Source organism: Pogona vitticeps, chromosome 1 (assembly GCF_051106095.1).
Source record: "Pogona vitticeps strain Pit_001003342236 chromosome 1, PviZW2.1, whole genome shotgun sequence".
NCBI lineage: Eukaryota > Metazoa > Chordata > Lepidosauria > Squamata > Agamidae > Pogona > Pogona vitticeps.
In genome coordinates, this window is record NC_135783.1 from 12,650,467 (window position 1) to 12,666,414 (window position 15,948).

General features: G+C 44.7%; 1 protein-coding gene across 1 annotated transcript; it reads left to right on the forward strand.

Moving 5' to 3' along the window:
* Positions 1-396: 396 nt before the first annotated feature.
* On the forward strand, positions 397-4,461 carry GPR75 (G protein-coupled receptor 75). The gene is made up of 2 exons (XM_072987563.2): positions 397-524; positions 1,821-4,461. The coding sequence occupies exon 2, from the start codon at positions 1,907-1,909 to the stop codon at positions 3,551-3,553; it is 1,647 nt and encodes a 548-aa protein (XP_072843664.1). The 5' UTR covers positions 397-524; positions 1,821-1,906; the 3' UTR covers positions 3,554-4,461.
* The last annotated feature ends 11,487 nt before the right edge of the window (positions 4,462-15,948 follow it).

Here is a 15,948-nt window from a genome sequence, read left to right on the forward strand (position 1 = left end):
AGGGGCCCGAAGTGCTGGTGACGAGTCTGGGGTGGGCAGGAGCGGGTGCGTCTCTTGGCGGCGCGGTGCGCACGGCTCCCTTCACCCTCTTTCCAAGTCGCCGAGGCGGCGGCGGGGAGGGGGGGGGTTGCGGGTTTCTCTAGCTCGGTCCGTGCGAGCTGACGAGACCGAAGAACGGCAAGAAGGTGGGGTGGGGGGGTTGACGGTGGGAGGTGGTGGTGGGGGGTCAGGCGCGGCTCGAGCTCCCTTTGGGTCCGCGCGTCGTGGTGGCGCAGGGTGGCCGAGGCGGCGGCGGGAGCGCCCGCGCGTCCTCCTTCCCTGGCCCTCTTGCTCGGGCGAAGGCGCGCCCCGCTGGCGGCTCCGCTCCTCCTCTTCGGGCACCCGCGCGGGAACCCCGGCGGCGAAGACTTCCAGCCTCCGCCGCGAAGCTCCCCAACCCGCCGGCGTCTCTCGGTCCGGGCGCGCCAATGGGACGCGCGGCCAGCAACAGCGGCGGGCGGCGGCGTCTCCGGAGCCGGCGCTTGGTAAGGAGAGGCTGAGTGGGGTCAACGGCGGAGCTTGGCCACGGCCCCTCTGGGGATGGGGTGGGGAGCGCGCTCTGGCCTGGGGGGGGGGGACGGATGGAGAGGGAGAGAGACGGGGAGAGAGGGCCTTCGCATCTCCCGCTGGCCTAAGGCGCGCGTCAGCCCTGCCGGGCTGGGCAAGGGCTGGAGCATCGCTGAATGACTAGGCCCGGGCATTTGAGGGTTTTTAATAGCTAGGACCGGCATTGTAGCTCGGTGGAAAGCAGGGCCGGCCGACCAGGTGCCTTCCAGACAAGAGGCAGCCAACCTAGTAATCTCCCCGCGATTATTTGTGGTCAGGGAGTATGGGAGTTGTAGTCCCAAACCGCCGGGGCACGGGGGCGGGGGACGGGAGAGGGGCAGTGCCAGATTGCTTACTCTGCTGGAAGCACCTACTTGTTTTGATCTCGCTCTTTGCAAGGAGAAGAGAGGAGCAGGCGGGGCATACGGATTTAATTGCTTGTTTGTTTAATGAATTTCCCACCCTTCTCCCCAAAAGGACCCAAAGTTTATCTTCTTTGACCCCCAACAAAAAGTTGCCACCTGATAGCGTTCGGATTTTTCTCTGCAGTCCAAAAAAAGAGTTGATTAACTCATAGATGGATGAGTTGGGAGACAGACTTTGAAGGTTTCATCCCCTCTCCCTGCCGCTTCATAATGCCTTCCCTCCTTTGGAAATAGTATCATGAAAATACTGAGTTCCTTCTAAGTAATGCATAGAAGATGTAAACCTGCTTTTTGATACCACCTGTCAGAGCAGTGGTTCTCAACCTTGGGTCCACAGATGTTCTTGGATTACAACTGCCAGCAGTGCTGGCCAGAACAGCTAGTGGCCAAGGCTTCTGGGAGTTGTTATTCAAGAAGATCTGGGGATCAAAGGTTTGGGAGTCACTGTGTTAGAGATTCTGGGAACTGAACCCAAAAGCCTTCTACAGAAAAAGTGTGTGCTTTAATGTTGATTGATGGTTTCTCTTTCCCGGAGAAATGGTTAAAAATCAAAGTCATTTTTACAGTGGGGAGGTCTGTGAAATATTTCTCAGTGTATTGAGTCAATAATCCCCTTTTCCCTGGTGTTTTCTATGGGTTCAAAGTTAGGAGAGATGGTTTTCAGTAAGGATACAGTATCAGTATTTCTTGCTAAGGTATCTCCTGTGCATTCAAGGGTTGTTTTGCACTCATGGAGAAATGGCCTTCCCCATCTATTACACGTGGCTTGTTAACTTACTTTTGGGTTTTGTGGGTGGTTTGTACACACAGGCTTCGTCCACCATGGAACTCAAGCTCCTGATGTGAAGTGCTGGGTTCTGAGGCGCCAGAACGACAGAGCCTTACTTCCTGTGAGGATGAACCTGACGGACTGGGCTGAGGAGAAGTGGACGGATCCCTCTAATTCCTCAGTGCAGTGGCCTCCACACTCTTGGAGCAGCAACGACACTTTTTCCTTGCAAGGGGATCTCCAGGAGATAATCCATACAGCCACTCTGGTTACCTGTACCTTCTTATTGGCCATTATATTCTGCTTGGGTTCCTACGGCAACCTCATTGTCTTCTTGTCCTTTTTTGACCCAGCTTTCCGGAAGTTCAGGACCAACTTTGACTTCATGATCCTCAACCTGTCCTTCTGTGACCTCTTCATTTGTGGGGTGACGGCCCCCATGTTCACTTTTGCTCTCTTCTTGGATTCTGCTGCTGGTATCCCTGATGCCTTTTGCTTCACCTTCCACCTCACCAGCTCTGGCTTCATCATCATGTCCCTCAAGACGGTGGCCGTGATCGCCCTCCACCGGCTGCGCATGGTGTTAGGGAAGCAGCCCAATCGGACTGCCTCTTTCCCTTGTACTCTCTTGCTGACTCTACTGATGTGGGCCACTAGCTTCACTCTAGCCACGCTGGCCACTATGAGGACCCATAAATCTCGTCTCTGCCTACCCATCTCCAGCCTGGTCAATAGAGAAGGGAAGATCATCCCTTACTTGTATGTCATTGACTTCATATGTTGTGTGGCAGTGGTTTCAGTCTCTTACATCATGATAGCCCAAGCTTTGAGGAAAAATGCCCAGGTGCGGAAATGCCCTCCTGTCATCACGGTTGACGCCTCCAGGCCTCAGCCTTTTATAGGGCCACTGGCCAATGGATGCTCCGATGGGGTACAGGGCTCCATGCCGGCTCTTTACAGAAACCAAAATTACAACAAACTCCAGCAGATCCAAACCCATGCGTACACCAAGAACCTCAGCCAACTGCCGTCTGCACCAGCAGTCAGCAGGTTCCAGCTGGTGTCCACCGTTAATTTATCCACAGCCAAGGACTCCAAAGCTGTGGTGACGTGTGTTGTCATTGTGCTTTCTGTTTTAGTTTGTTGTCTCCCTTTGAGCATCTCTTTGGTGCAGGATGTTCTGTCCAGAAACAGTGGCTTTATCCTTTACCAGTTTGAACTCTGTGGATTTACACTCATTTTTTTCAAGTCCGGATTAAACCCTTTCATATACTCACGGAACAGCGCCGGGTTGAGGAGGAGGGTCCTTTGGTGCTTCCAGTACTTGGCCCTTGTTTTTTTCTGCTGCAAGCAGAAAACTAGGCTTCGAGCTGTCGGCAAAGGCAGCCTGGAGGCCAACCGGAACAAGTCGTCCCATCATGAAACCAACTCCGCTTACATGCTGTCTCCGAAGCCTCAGAAAAAATTTGTGGACCAAGCTTGCGGGCCTAGTCACTCGAAAGAAAGCGTGCTGAGCCCTAAAGGGTCTGCCGGCCACCAACATTACGGAGGCCAGAGTAGTTCCACGCCCATGAACACTCGTATTGAACCTTACTATAGCATCTACAACAGCTGCCCTTCCCAGGAAGTGAGCACACCCAACAGCTTGCAGGCCACAAACTCTCCCTTTGGCTTTGCCAAGTCTTACGTCGCCATGCATTACCACACGACGAATGACGTCGTGCGGCATTACGACAGTACTTCTGCTAAGCAGATCTCGGTTCCCTCCGTCTAGTTGGTAGGAGCTGAGGACGGTCTAATGTTCTACCACAGTGGTGGCCAACCTTTGCTTGTTCGTTTGTTGGTTTGGCCCGCATGCCACGAGTAGCTCAAAGTATCAGGTAGGGCCATTCTTGCATGTACAGCAGAATTCAGACACCTCCACCCTTTGAGGTCATTTTGCATTCAGTGCCCTGAGTAGACAGCTCATAGTCAGGTTTCCAAATTTTTCTATTGCCTTCCAGAGTCCCACTTCTGATTCTTGTATTGCAGGTTGGTGACCACACGTTCTGCTAGTTCACTGCTCTCTTTTTCCCCCTCCCTTTTAAAGTTTCCTGGTTATTGTATTGAATGTTACACCCCAGAAGTACTTTTTTGTCCCTGAATGGCGGCACACGAGATTAAATCCATCTTTTGGCCAAAGCAACTGCTAACTACACATCGTAAGTTGTGCACTTACTTTAGACCCAAACCAGATATTTTAACGTTTATGCAGTAAACAGTGTTATGCAGTGTTGTTTAATTTTTGTTTTGTTTTTGCCTGTTTATGCAGTACACATTTCTAGCATTAAAAGTAGTTGCTGTTAAAAGATCTTTACTCTGAATTATATATATATAAAATTGGTCTTGCCAGTGGTTGGATGGGTGACTGTTAGAATCCCTTGCATTCACCCCGAGTTCCATAATTTAAATATAGTTAAATAGACAAACAAGCAGAAACAGTATTAGGGCAGAATTGAGGAAGCCCATGTCAAAGTAGAACCATATGGGCCCAAGTACATCAGAACTCCTGCTACAGTTGACAAATACTATCAGCCCCTTTCTAAATTTAAACAAATACATGAGAAGAGGTTTTTTCCTCCATGTAAATACAGTATTTTCGCAGAACTACAGAATGTAAGGAAGTTAAAATGAGCTCATGTAAGATAGAAAGGACCTCCTTTCTATCATAGTTTTGTAAACAGGTCCTTCAAAGTTACCAGTCCACAATATTTTTGTATAAATAGACATGATTATAAATTGTATTGGTGTGAAAATACTGTAAGTCATGAGTGGTATGAAAGAGAAATATTTATCACATATTGGCTGAAATCAAGTCACATGTAGAGTAGACCCATTGAATCAGTTGTAGGAATACTCATTCACCAAACCACCACTGATTCTCTGGGTTTGGATTTCAGCCATTTTATCAGTATCCCTCACAATAATCTTCTAAATTTACTCAGAATTATTATTCCCACCTTGTAATTCAGCAGGCTGAGAGTAAGTCAGTTGCCATCATCTATGGCTGCTGTGAGATATGAGCCAGCAGTGCTAGTCAGCTGAAGTGAGGTGACTGTTTTACAAAAAAGTTGCTGTTTCCAAAATGTTTTTATCCCTATTTAGACAGTAATATATGTCTATTGGTGGCTGCAATTACAGTAGTAAGCTTATTGGAATGGTTCAGTTTGTGGAATTTTTCAGTGCCAGTGTCCGCACTGGCCCCTCAATCTGATGTGGTTCGATCTGTGCCACAGCCTCTCTTTCTATGATCAATCCCTCTGCTGATCTCCAGCTCTCCTTCTTTGATTCATTGTAAATCCAGTGGGATTTTTAAAGATGTTGCACAGTGTTAGGGAAAATGGACAGTTTTCCCAAAGTCCACACATACAGAGACAGACACATACCATGGAAGTATAGTGATCTGCTGCAGTTTGTTGGAGTTGTTTTTATTTCATATAATTTTTTACCTCCATTTAAAAAAAAATCCTTACTGAAGTGATATAGCACTATACTAATATATCAGTTCAGGGATAAGGTGATCTAATGTTAAATGTGATAGTTTGTTTTTTAACAAAATGTCAAGGCAGCTACGGAGATCTGGGAGCGATTGGAAAGATGATCGAGGCTGCTGCTGCCGCCACCGCCACCACCGGGCACGTGAGTGGAGAGGCCGGCCCCTCGTGAAGTCCAGCTGCGCAGGGATATAATACCCCCATCTCTACGTAAGACAAGTAACAATAATTCAATTAATCGTACCAAACAGGCATGCTGGTAAAGAGAGTTTGGCCTGCAGCCTTCTTCCTCATAATGCTAGGGCCTTCAGCATAATGCTGAGCCTTCAGCATCCACTCTCTGCTGAAATGGTAACTCCCAGTAACTACATTGATTGGGGTTCTGTATCGTTCTCACTGCAGGACGTGGTGGCACACGCTTGTAATATAACATTTTGCTAACCACAAAAGCAAAAAAAGTATTTTTCCAAAGTACCTGCGGAGATTTCAAGGATCTGTTTTTTGTATTAAGGGTCTTCTTCCCTTTCTGTGAATAACACAGAAAGTTCTTTGCATGATTTGGCACTCCTTGTCACATAATTACGTCCCCCCCCGCCCAATATCTGTCATGTAAATGCAGATCATCTTTATTGTGCAAGCATTGGTGTTCACAAGATAATGTTTTAGATACACATAAACATTTAATTTTGGTTAGTTATTAGTAGACAAACTGAAATTAGCAGAAACAAAATGGAACGTAACAAGTAATTCTCACAAAGTATGAGAGAGAAAAAAAAACATTTTTGCTAATACGTTTTGCCTTCATAATTTTCTAACTTAGAAATAGCTCAAAAAATTCAGGTGAGGTAGTACAGTGCTTTTTGACCCTCTGGCTTCTTTCATTTTTTTGTTTTGTTTTTATTTCTTATATGTTTTCTGGATTGTAAAGGGATACTACAATATTAATAAAACATTCCCTTCCGGTCTCTGATAGTATTGATGTATTATCCTGTCAACAAAAGAGATCAATTATTCTGTGATGTTTCAGACAACCCTTCCTATTGTGTGTGTATGTGATTCTAAATGTGATGGTTTCATTAAGATAGCATGGGGATTTGCTTGATGTAGATAGAAGTTAAATAATATTAATAATAGTGTGCTTTCAAATCAGTTCTGACTAATTATGACTCTTTCCAGGGTTTTCTAGGTAATGAGTGCTCAGAACTGGCTTATCATTCCTTTTTTTTCTGGGGGCATCTTGGGACTGTGCAGTTTGCCTAAGAGTATATACGATGGCTCTTTTCCCATGAGGCACAGTGGAGAATCAATCATATACCTAACTCAATGAATTATCCAGCCGTCATAGCGAGAAGGGGGACAAAAATCTTAATACCCCAGTATCCCAATACGGGACTCATCATGGTGAATGCTCTTATTTAATCATACTCTATGTATTAATAGGAGGTGGTGGCGCTGTGGGCTAAACCGCAGAAGCCTCTGTGCTGCAGGGTCAGAAGACCAAGCAGTCATAAGATCGAATCCACGCGACGGAGTGAGCTCCCGTCGCTTGTCCCAGCTCCCACCAGCCTAGCTGTTCGAAAGCATGCAAATGCGAGTAGATAAATAGGGACCACCTCGGTGGGAAGGTAACAGCGTTCCGTGTCTAAGTCACACTGGCCATGTGACCACGGAAGATTGTCTTTGGACAAACGCTGGCTCTATGGCTTGGAAACGGGGATGAGCACCGCCCCCTAGAGTCAAACACGACTGGACAAAAAAATTGTCAAGGGGAACCTTTACCTTTACCTATGTATTAATATTGATGTGGCAGTTAAAATGTGAATCAGTGAACATTTTCATTCATTTAGTTTTTAACATGATACTGTTATTTCCCAAAGAGTTACTTATGTCCTTCACTCACTTTTTCAGAAGCAATGACTTGTAGTAAAATACAAAATAGACCATAAATTCTTAAGCTGTGGTCCGCAGACCCCCTCCCCCAGGGGCCTGCAATGTCCTTACAGGGGGTTTGCAAAAGCTTGAAGAAATGTTATGATCTTTTGCAGTTAAAATAGAAAGGAAGGAAGGAAGAAAGAACGAACAACATAGAACAAAATCTTAATTTCCCTTGCTTGTTTGTGTAAAACGTGCCTTTTCTAATCTACCACCTCCATTAAAAACAAACAAAAGTAAAAACTGGTTATGAAAATAACTGTTTGATAGCAAATAATTGTTTGGTATTTCTGCACACGGTGAGAACATGCAAGTGAATGATGCTGAGTAGCTGAGAAACAGCACGTGACACTTCTTGCTACTGTGCGGACAGTCAGAAGCTGTGGGAAGAGAGTCGGAGCTGGTCAGTGTCAGTGCGAGCGAGTGTTTGGATGGACTTAGTGATCATGTTTCTTCTACAGTTTCTGTTAATAAAACCATTTGGTTATTTTCAGGTAAAGTGACTTTTCAATATTATTGCCGTGAATTTTGTAACAATACGTTTTGGCTAAGCCTCAGAATGGATTGTTGGCTGAATTTGAAATGTAAAAGAACTGATGCTGTTAATGAGGGTACATCCTGTTCAAAGCAAAATGAAGCTTACTCCAGCCATCTTAAAAAGTGTCGCCGTTATGGCAAGGAATATCTGTCGACGAGACACATCATGAGGAACTTTAAATGCATATTTGATGCACTTTGGGGTTTTAAATCTTGAGTTAAGTCTTGGCGGTCCATGGCAACAAATGGTATTTAAAGGGGGTCTGTGGTAAATAAAAGGTCAAGAACCTCTGAAATAGACCATTAAACACACACGCACACGCACACGCACACGCACACACCACAAAAAGCAGCAGATAAAATAAACCTTTTAAAAGCTTACTAATTATTACCAGGGATGTGGTGGCACTGCAGGTTAAACCACAGAAGCCTCTGTGCTGCAAGGTCTGAAGACCATCCGTTGTAAGATCGAATCCACACAATGGAGTGAGCTCCCGTCGCTTGTCCCAGTTCCTGCCAACTTAGCTGTTCAAAAGCATGTAAATGTGAGTAGATAAATAGGTACCACCACGGTGGGAAGGTAACGGCATCCCGTGTCTAGTCGCACTGGCCATGTGACCACGGAAACTGTCTCCGGACAAACGCTGGCTCTACGGCTTGGAAACGGGGATGAGCACTGCGCCTTAGAATCGGACACGACTGGACTAAATGTCAAGGGGAACCTTTACCTTTACCTTACTATTATGTCCTGTCAGGTTGATTTTGACTTCAATATTTCCTGAGTCTTCTTAGTATAAAATAGTCAGAGGTAATTTAACAGATCCTCCTTCTGGTGATGTTCTGGGACTATGCAGCTTTCCCAAGACTGGAGATTGAACAATTGCAGGATCAGAGAGTCCTTAAACTTATTTCAGCCTATGTCTTAAGCTCATCCCACAAACAATGGCCATACCATTTTTAAATGAATATTTAATATTAATGTACAAATTAACAAAATTATCGCATACATAAACAACAAAAAGTAGTGACTCAAACTGGCATGGTTGCAACACTGATTCACTGACCACCTTATCTCAACCTTTGGCTTCTGTGAACCCAACCAGTGCAGCAAAGGGTTAGGAATTCCAAGAGCTGTCGTCCAAAACATCTGAAATGTTGAGAATCCTTGTTCTAGATAGAATACAAAATTTACTGAAACTAGCAAGTTTTCCTCTGGCCATTGGTTACAGCTCTACATAGTAGATAAGAATATTCTCACATGTTTGCCTCTTACCTGACCGTATTCAATCAAGTTGTTTTAATCAGTCCATACCCAAGTTCTCAGTAAACAGCACCCCCCCCAAAAAAAACATTCTTGTTCAAGATTCATGCAGTTTCAATTCCACATGCTCTTCATCTGTTTCCCCCTACAAGTCATTTTCTTCCATCAACAGCACTGGCTCCTCGGTAGTTCTCAGCACATCCATCAGCTGGGTCCAGAAGAGCCTTCCTATGGGCTCCATTTCAAGTAGGTTTTTCTTTTTGATAGCTTTCTAAGCTTGCTGAATGTCTGCAGGATGCTGTTAGGTGGGAGACCTTCCAGTACAACCATATCTTTTGTCCAAGAGGCATAGTTGTTTTTTTTAAAAAAACATGTAACTGTGCCCTCAGTCAGGGAATGCACAACATTGCCACAGCTCATAGTGCAGAAAACTGCCTGGTGTAGACACAGTGATGCCTCGCTTGACAGTTACCCCGCATGACAGTTTTCCCCCCGCTAGATAGACATTGACTTTTTGCAATTGCTATAGCGATTTGCAAAACAGTGATTCCTATGGGGGAATTTCGCTGGACAGTGTTTGGTCCCTGCTTCACAAACCAATTTTCGCTAGACAACAATTTTGACAGCTCTCTCCGCGCTCACAAAACGGTGTTTTCGGGACCTAAGCTTCGCAAGACAGCTATTTAAACAGCTGATCGGCGGTTCGCAAAGTGGCTTTCCTATGGCTGATCTTCGCTAGACAACGACGATTCTTCCCCATTGGAACGCATTAAACAGGTTTCAATGCATTCCAATGGGGAAAATGCTTTTTGCTAGACAATAATTTTACTAACAGCAATTTAAGTGGAACGGATTATCATCGTCTAGTGAGGCACCACTGTATAGATATTATGGAAGTTTAAGAAACTGCAGCATGGGTACTAGAAGCCGAAAACTTGCTAGAGAAATATCAGAACAAGCACAAAACGTTTGGTCACACAGAAGTATTTTGTTCCAACCACTTTCAACTGTGGTCTCATTACTTGCTCCACACATCTTATCCACCCCACACCATTTTTTTTTAAATACTGCATACTTACTTTTTAACTCACTCTGCTGTGGATCTGGAGTCTGTCTTTGGAACTGTTGCTATGGACACAGCTTGGTCTTTCTTAGGTGCTTCCTTCTGTATCATGTGAAGATAGGCAGGAAGTGGTGCTCCAGATTGCGACATGCAAAAACCTCTTTTTACAAAAGAATGTGAATCTGTAATTTCCGGCTGTAGTTCCCATTCTGGTTTTTATAGCAGTAATTCCCCGTGGGTGGAGAAGCTTTAAAAAGATGTAACTGGTAGACCCAGATTGTGCTCTTTACTGACTCGTTTTCCCCCTGATAAAAATATCAACGTAATCAACTCAACAGGAGCCGGCTCAGCTGTTAGGACAATTGTGTCAGCTGTTTCCCCTACATGATGAGATTTGCCTACTACCCTTATGTATGTCTAGTGCAGTGGTTCTTAATCTTTTTTACTCAGATGCTTTTGAACTGCAACTCCCAGAAACCCCAGTCAGCAAAGCTGGTGGTGAAGGCGTCTGGGAGTTGCACTCCAAAACTCCTGAGTAACCCAAGGTTAAGAACCAGTGGTCTAGTGTACCCTTTCTGATTGCCAATTAAGCAAGAATTTTTACTGAGAATGTTGGATAGAATGGGGTGCCATTTTGTGATTTGCCTTAAAAATGTCTTTGGCAGACTTTGGTTCTTCACAAATCAGATGGTAGAAAAAAAGTTAATTTTCACCACGTAACCCTTCCTGTTTATTGCAAATGAGCCTCATCCACCCCGTATGTTGTTGTTGGTTTGGTTTTTTTTGCAGTAAAGATTTAATAAAAGAGTGATACTCATATTAATTAGGTTTGAGGTCTAAAATGTTGTTCTGATGTTTGTCTATTGCATCCCACTGTTTTTGGCACCAATTTTTATCAAGAAGTTCTCTTTCTGTCCCATTCCATTCTGACTTTTACCTAGTCCCCATTTTGAGTGTGTATGTGTGTTAGCAAGCAAGTTGTTGTTTGCACCTCTGCTGTTGCCTTGTGTATCAGCTGTGATAAAGCAGCTTAAAAATGCTACAGCTAACAGGACGTGATTCAATTAAGATTTGCCAACATTACAAAAATGCATCATATGACTTTTGGCCGCAGAACATGGCTATTACAAGTGTCAGATTTTAGTAGTTGCAGCTACTATGCAGTTGGTTCTTATGAAACAAGACTGTTAGAATCATACAATGATTTAATTGGAAGGGGCCTATAAAGCCATTGAGTCCAACCCCCTGCTCAATGTAGGAATCCAAATCAAAGCAGATCTGGCAGAGGGTTGTCTAATTTTCTCTTGGATTCCTCCTCCAGCATTGGAGCGCTCACTGCCTCCTGAGGTAATTGGTTCCATTGTTGTACTGCTCTTACATTTAGGACATTTCCCCTAATATTCAGCCTAAACCTGGCTTCCTGTCGGTTGAGCCTGTTATTACACGTTCTGCACTCTTGAGATGATGAGCAGATCTTAACCCTCCTTTGTATGACTACCTTTAAAGTACAGTGGTGCCTCGCTTAACGAGCGCCTTGCTGAGCGATGAAATCGCTTAACGAGGGGCTCTGGGCCATTGCTGGAGCATTCGCTCAGCGATGGCCCCTATGGCGTTTTTTCGCTTTGCGATATTCACTAAGCGATTCGCTTAGCGAATATCGCATAACGAAGCGGGGGAGAACAGCTGATCGGCGGTTCCAAAATGGCCGCTGGAAGGTCCGCACCGCATTTTCGCGCCCTGCCCTCGCTTACCGAGGGCGCGAAAATGGTGGCGCTATGGAAGAACATCGCTTAACGGTGAGTTTTAAAGCCATAGGAACGCACTGAACAAAGTTCAATGCGTTTCTATGGCTTTTTAAATTCCGTTTAGCGATGTTTCGCTATAGCGAAGGTTAATCCGGAACGGATTAACCTCGCTATGCGAGGCACCACTGTATTTCAAAAGTGCTATGATATCCTCCCCTTAGTCTTTTCTCAAGGCTAAACATGCCGAGTTCTTTCAGTCTTTCCTCATAGAACTTTGTTTCCAGTCCTCTGATCGTCCTTGTTGCCCTTCTCTGAACTTTCTCGTTTGTTGGCATCCTTCTTGAACTGCAATGTCCAGAACTGAACACAGTACTCTAGATGAGGCCTATAACCAGTGCTGAATAGAGGGGAACGAGTATGTCTGAGGATTTGGAGACTGTACTTCTATTAATGCATCTTAATATAGCACTTGCCTTCTTTGCAGCCACATTGTATCATATTTAGCTTTTGATCTCCAACAATTCCAAGATCCTTCTCACTCAGACATCCTTGTCTGCTTCTTCTCTAGCTGCCCTCAAATACCACACCAAGATTTGAGGACCCTGCTGAATGAGGGGAAAGGCAGAATCCCTTAAAACAGGATGAAGGCATCTTCCGTGAGCAAAACAGTGGCAGGTAGATTCTTTCCTCATTCCCAGAGAAACCCCATGACAGGACCTCTTCCTTTCCTCCCATAGGAATTCAAGATGAAATCCTGTTATTTTGGGGGTAAGATCCTCTTAACAATCTTTGTTAATCTCTCCAAGTGAGTGACTCAGGCTTTCTGCTGCAGCTGAAAACAAGAGATGCCTGGATAACATGAACGTAGAGAAGTTTCTGTTGGAAACTTGATTAGCTGCGCAATACTCTGCAGGCAGCAGGAAATTTGTGAGTTTCTTGGAAACTAAAGTGGTGCTTATTGTATGCTTCTAACAGTCTGTGCAGTGACTAACCCTATAAAATTCCAACCCTTTGCAGCAGAAAAGCTTGAGTTCTTCCATAATAGCATCACCATTAAATTGTTAAATCATGCACATTGTTGGAAAAAAGTGATATTCACAGAGGAAAAAAACCAGACACCTAAAGAGATGCTGAGTGTTCCGTTGGCTAAGATTTGCTTTTCTGGTAATGGCACAGACTGCAGCTGGCTGGAGGCCGAGGGCTTCAGTGGACAGTTCAGTCTAGTCGCCAACAGCGTGCATGTGAAATGCAGCTACTCTTCCTAGCCCAATTAGGTAAGAATTTCAGTCTACTACATGACTGCGCCTAGATTTTCGGAGTAGTACTCAAAAGGTCTGTTTTTGGTTAAACAGAAAGGAAAGGCTATTTTAATATTTGGGACAGATGTGTTGGGTACACAATGGTAGTGGTGGCAAATAGCTAATGGATGCAGAAGACAGTCCTTCAATAAAAATGTCGACCAGTAACTTTGCAGAGTGACAGGAACAAGCCCGGCTTGGATGTTTATCCACTGTCCTGTATGTATGCAAGGGAAGGCTCACCTGCATCTAGTACACTCCCATTATATATAGTGGTGCCTCGCTTAACTTTTGCTCCGCATTACGATGAATCCGCTTTACGACGATCTTTTTGCGATCGCAATTGCTATTGGAAAACCATGGTCTAAATGGGGGAATTTCGCTTAGTGATGATCGGTTCCCTGCTTCCGGACCGATTTTCGCTTTACGATGATCAAAAACAGCTAATCGTTGGGTTTTCAAAATGGCCACTGGGTGCTTAAAATGGTTCCCCGCTGTGCTTAGGGACAGATTCCTCGCTATACAGGCAGCAAAAATGGCCGCCGTATGGAGGATCTTCGCTGGACGATGAGTTTTTACCCCATTGGAACACATTGAGTGGTTTTCACTGCGTTTCAATGGGCTTTTTAATTTCGCTTTACGATGTTTTCGCTTAACAGTGATTTTCCTGGAACGGATTATCGCCATTAAGCGAGGCACCACTGTAGATATTTGTGTGTGTATACATACATGCATACATGAAAAGTGTATGATGTTTTCTCAATTAAAGTTGAGAGTAAGCCAATGTGGGTAATTAAATTTACATGCTTAAGCTTATAAGGTGGCTTTATACTGGTGAAACCAAGGACCATGTGATGCCCAGACCAATTTTTATAGCCTTTAAACTTCAGGGTTCTCTGAACTGTTTATCTCTCAAATTGAAATGAGATTGAAATGTATGCTGAGGCAACACTTCTAGCTTGAAGAGGTACCTTATTTAATGTCAGAGAGCACTCAAAGCTGGTTTTCATCCAGCCCTGGGACACAGAACCTTTTAAGCACAGTACAGTCAACCCTCGATTTACGAACTTAATCCGTTCTGAAAGAACGTTTGTAAGTCGAAAAGTTCATAAGTCGAAATCAAAATTTCCCATTGGAATGCACTGAAAACCAATTAATCTGTTCCGGCTGTTTTTGGTTCTTAGGTCGAGGGGCGGTTTGTAAGTCGAAGCATTCGTTCCCATAGGAACGAATGCAAAGCCAGTTAATCCGTTCCTACCACTAGGGTTAGTAGTTAGGATTCAAAATACAACTCGCGAAAGCTTTAGTGTCTACTGACAACAGTATGTCTTCAGCAAGTACAGTTCCTTATTAAAATCTTGATCTTCCCGAGAATGAGCAAATAGCTTTTCATTTCAGTTCCAAAGCATCTCATCCTGTCTCCCCCACTCCTAGGTTTTTTTTTCCTTTCCCCCAAAGGCGGCCAGTAGTTAAGACCATCTACCTAATCCTGTCTAGCTCCTTTCTGCAGCAGGCCTTTTAAAACTCTCCCCCCCCAACACATACACCAGAACTTTCTGCATATATATTAGGTTGCTTTGCTACTCCTTGGTGATGTGCCTCTAGAACAGCCGTTCTCGCGGGGGGTGGGTGGGTTCTGGCACATTGAGAGGGGGCCACAGATGGGAAAGAATTCCCCACACACCACCTTATAAGGTTCACCGTGTGACCTTTATGATCCTGATTTGGTCTCTATTTCTTTGTGTTTATGGCTATGGCTGGAAAATATCTTTTTTGGGAATGGCTGCTCTAGAAGACTCCTCATCCTCCTGTCACAGAGCTCTCCATCAAAAGAGGGATTGTGCGCCTGCTTATACAATCCAAGGAAGCAGTTAAAGTAACGTCTCTGGTGGGCATCAGCCTGGGCCTCGAATACTGGATCCTAGCATCAATCTCATTCCTCCCTTTAAATGTGGGTAGTTACAGGCATATGTACTGGGTGGTGAAAGCACAAGATGATCCTGTTTTCAGTCAAGAGCCCTGTCGCCAGTTAAATGAGTAAATAAACACTAGCTGTGCCACTTCACAGGCTGCCCAACTGGCACCAAGAATGGCAAACAGAGAACACAAGTGAAAAGCAAGTAATCCTGTATTTCCTACCATTTAATGCAAGGCTGTAATGGGTGGGGTGTGTGTCTTAAAGCACAGCTTTCTCCACTACATAGCATCAGGAGCCAATGCTTATGACTTCCACCACCGGTGTAATAAACTGCTTGGCTGCAGAAGGGCAACGAATCTGACCCCCTTGAAGGCAAAAGCAGGACCATACACAGACACTTCTACATGCTAAGCCACGGTGAAGGCTACTCACTCACTGTGGCTCCTTTTTCCTGGAGCTAGGAGGTACTCAGCTCCCACGCTGCCATTCTTCATCATCACTCTGTCTTGACATTCTTCATACCTTTCCATGACGGATCCATGTCTATGAAGGTCCTTTGCTGAGACCGTGCAATTCCTGGTTCAAGCTGAAAGCCAGGACGTGTTCAGTTTGTGTGTGAATCTAATAAGAAAAATCTCTTTTTTTTGGCTCTGTCTCCATTCACCTTCCTTCTGAAGCAGTCCATGTGTTACTTCAGATGTGTCAGGCGAGGCTGCAGAGTCGACTCTCTTCCATTGAGAAAAGGCTTTTTTTGTAGTATATTAAACATCTGAACCAAACCAGATAAACTGCTCTGTGGTGGTCAGGATGTTAAGAGCAAGACTCAGAATAATAATATTTGCTTAAGCACAATTTGCTTAACTAGGAAAAACCCCAATCATT

Excerpts from the sequence above, each read along its gene's own strand:
- GPR75 (XM_072987563.2), top strand. The coding sequence starts at position 1,907 with ATGAACCTGACGGACTGGGCTGAGGAGAAGTGGACGGATCCCTCTAAT.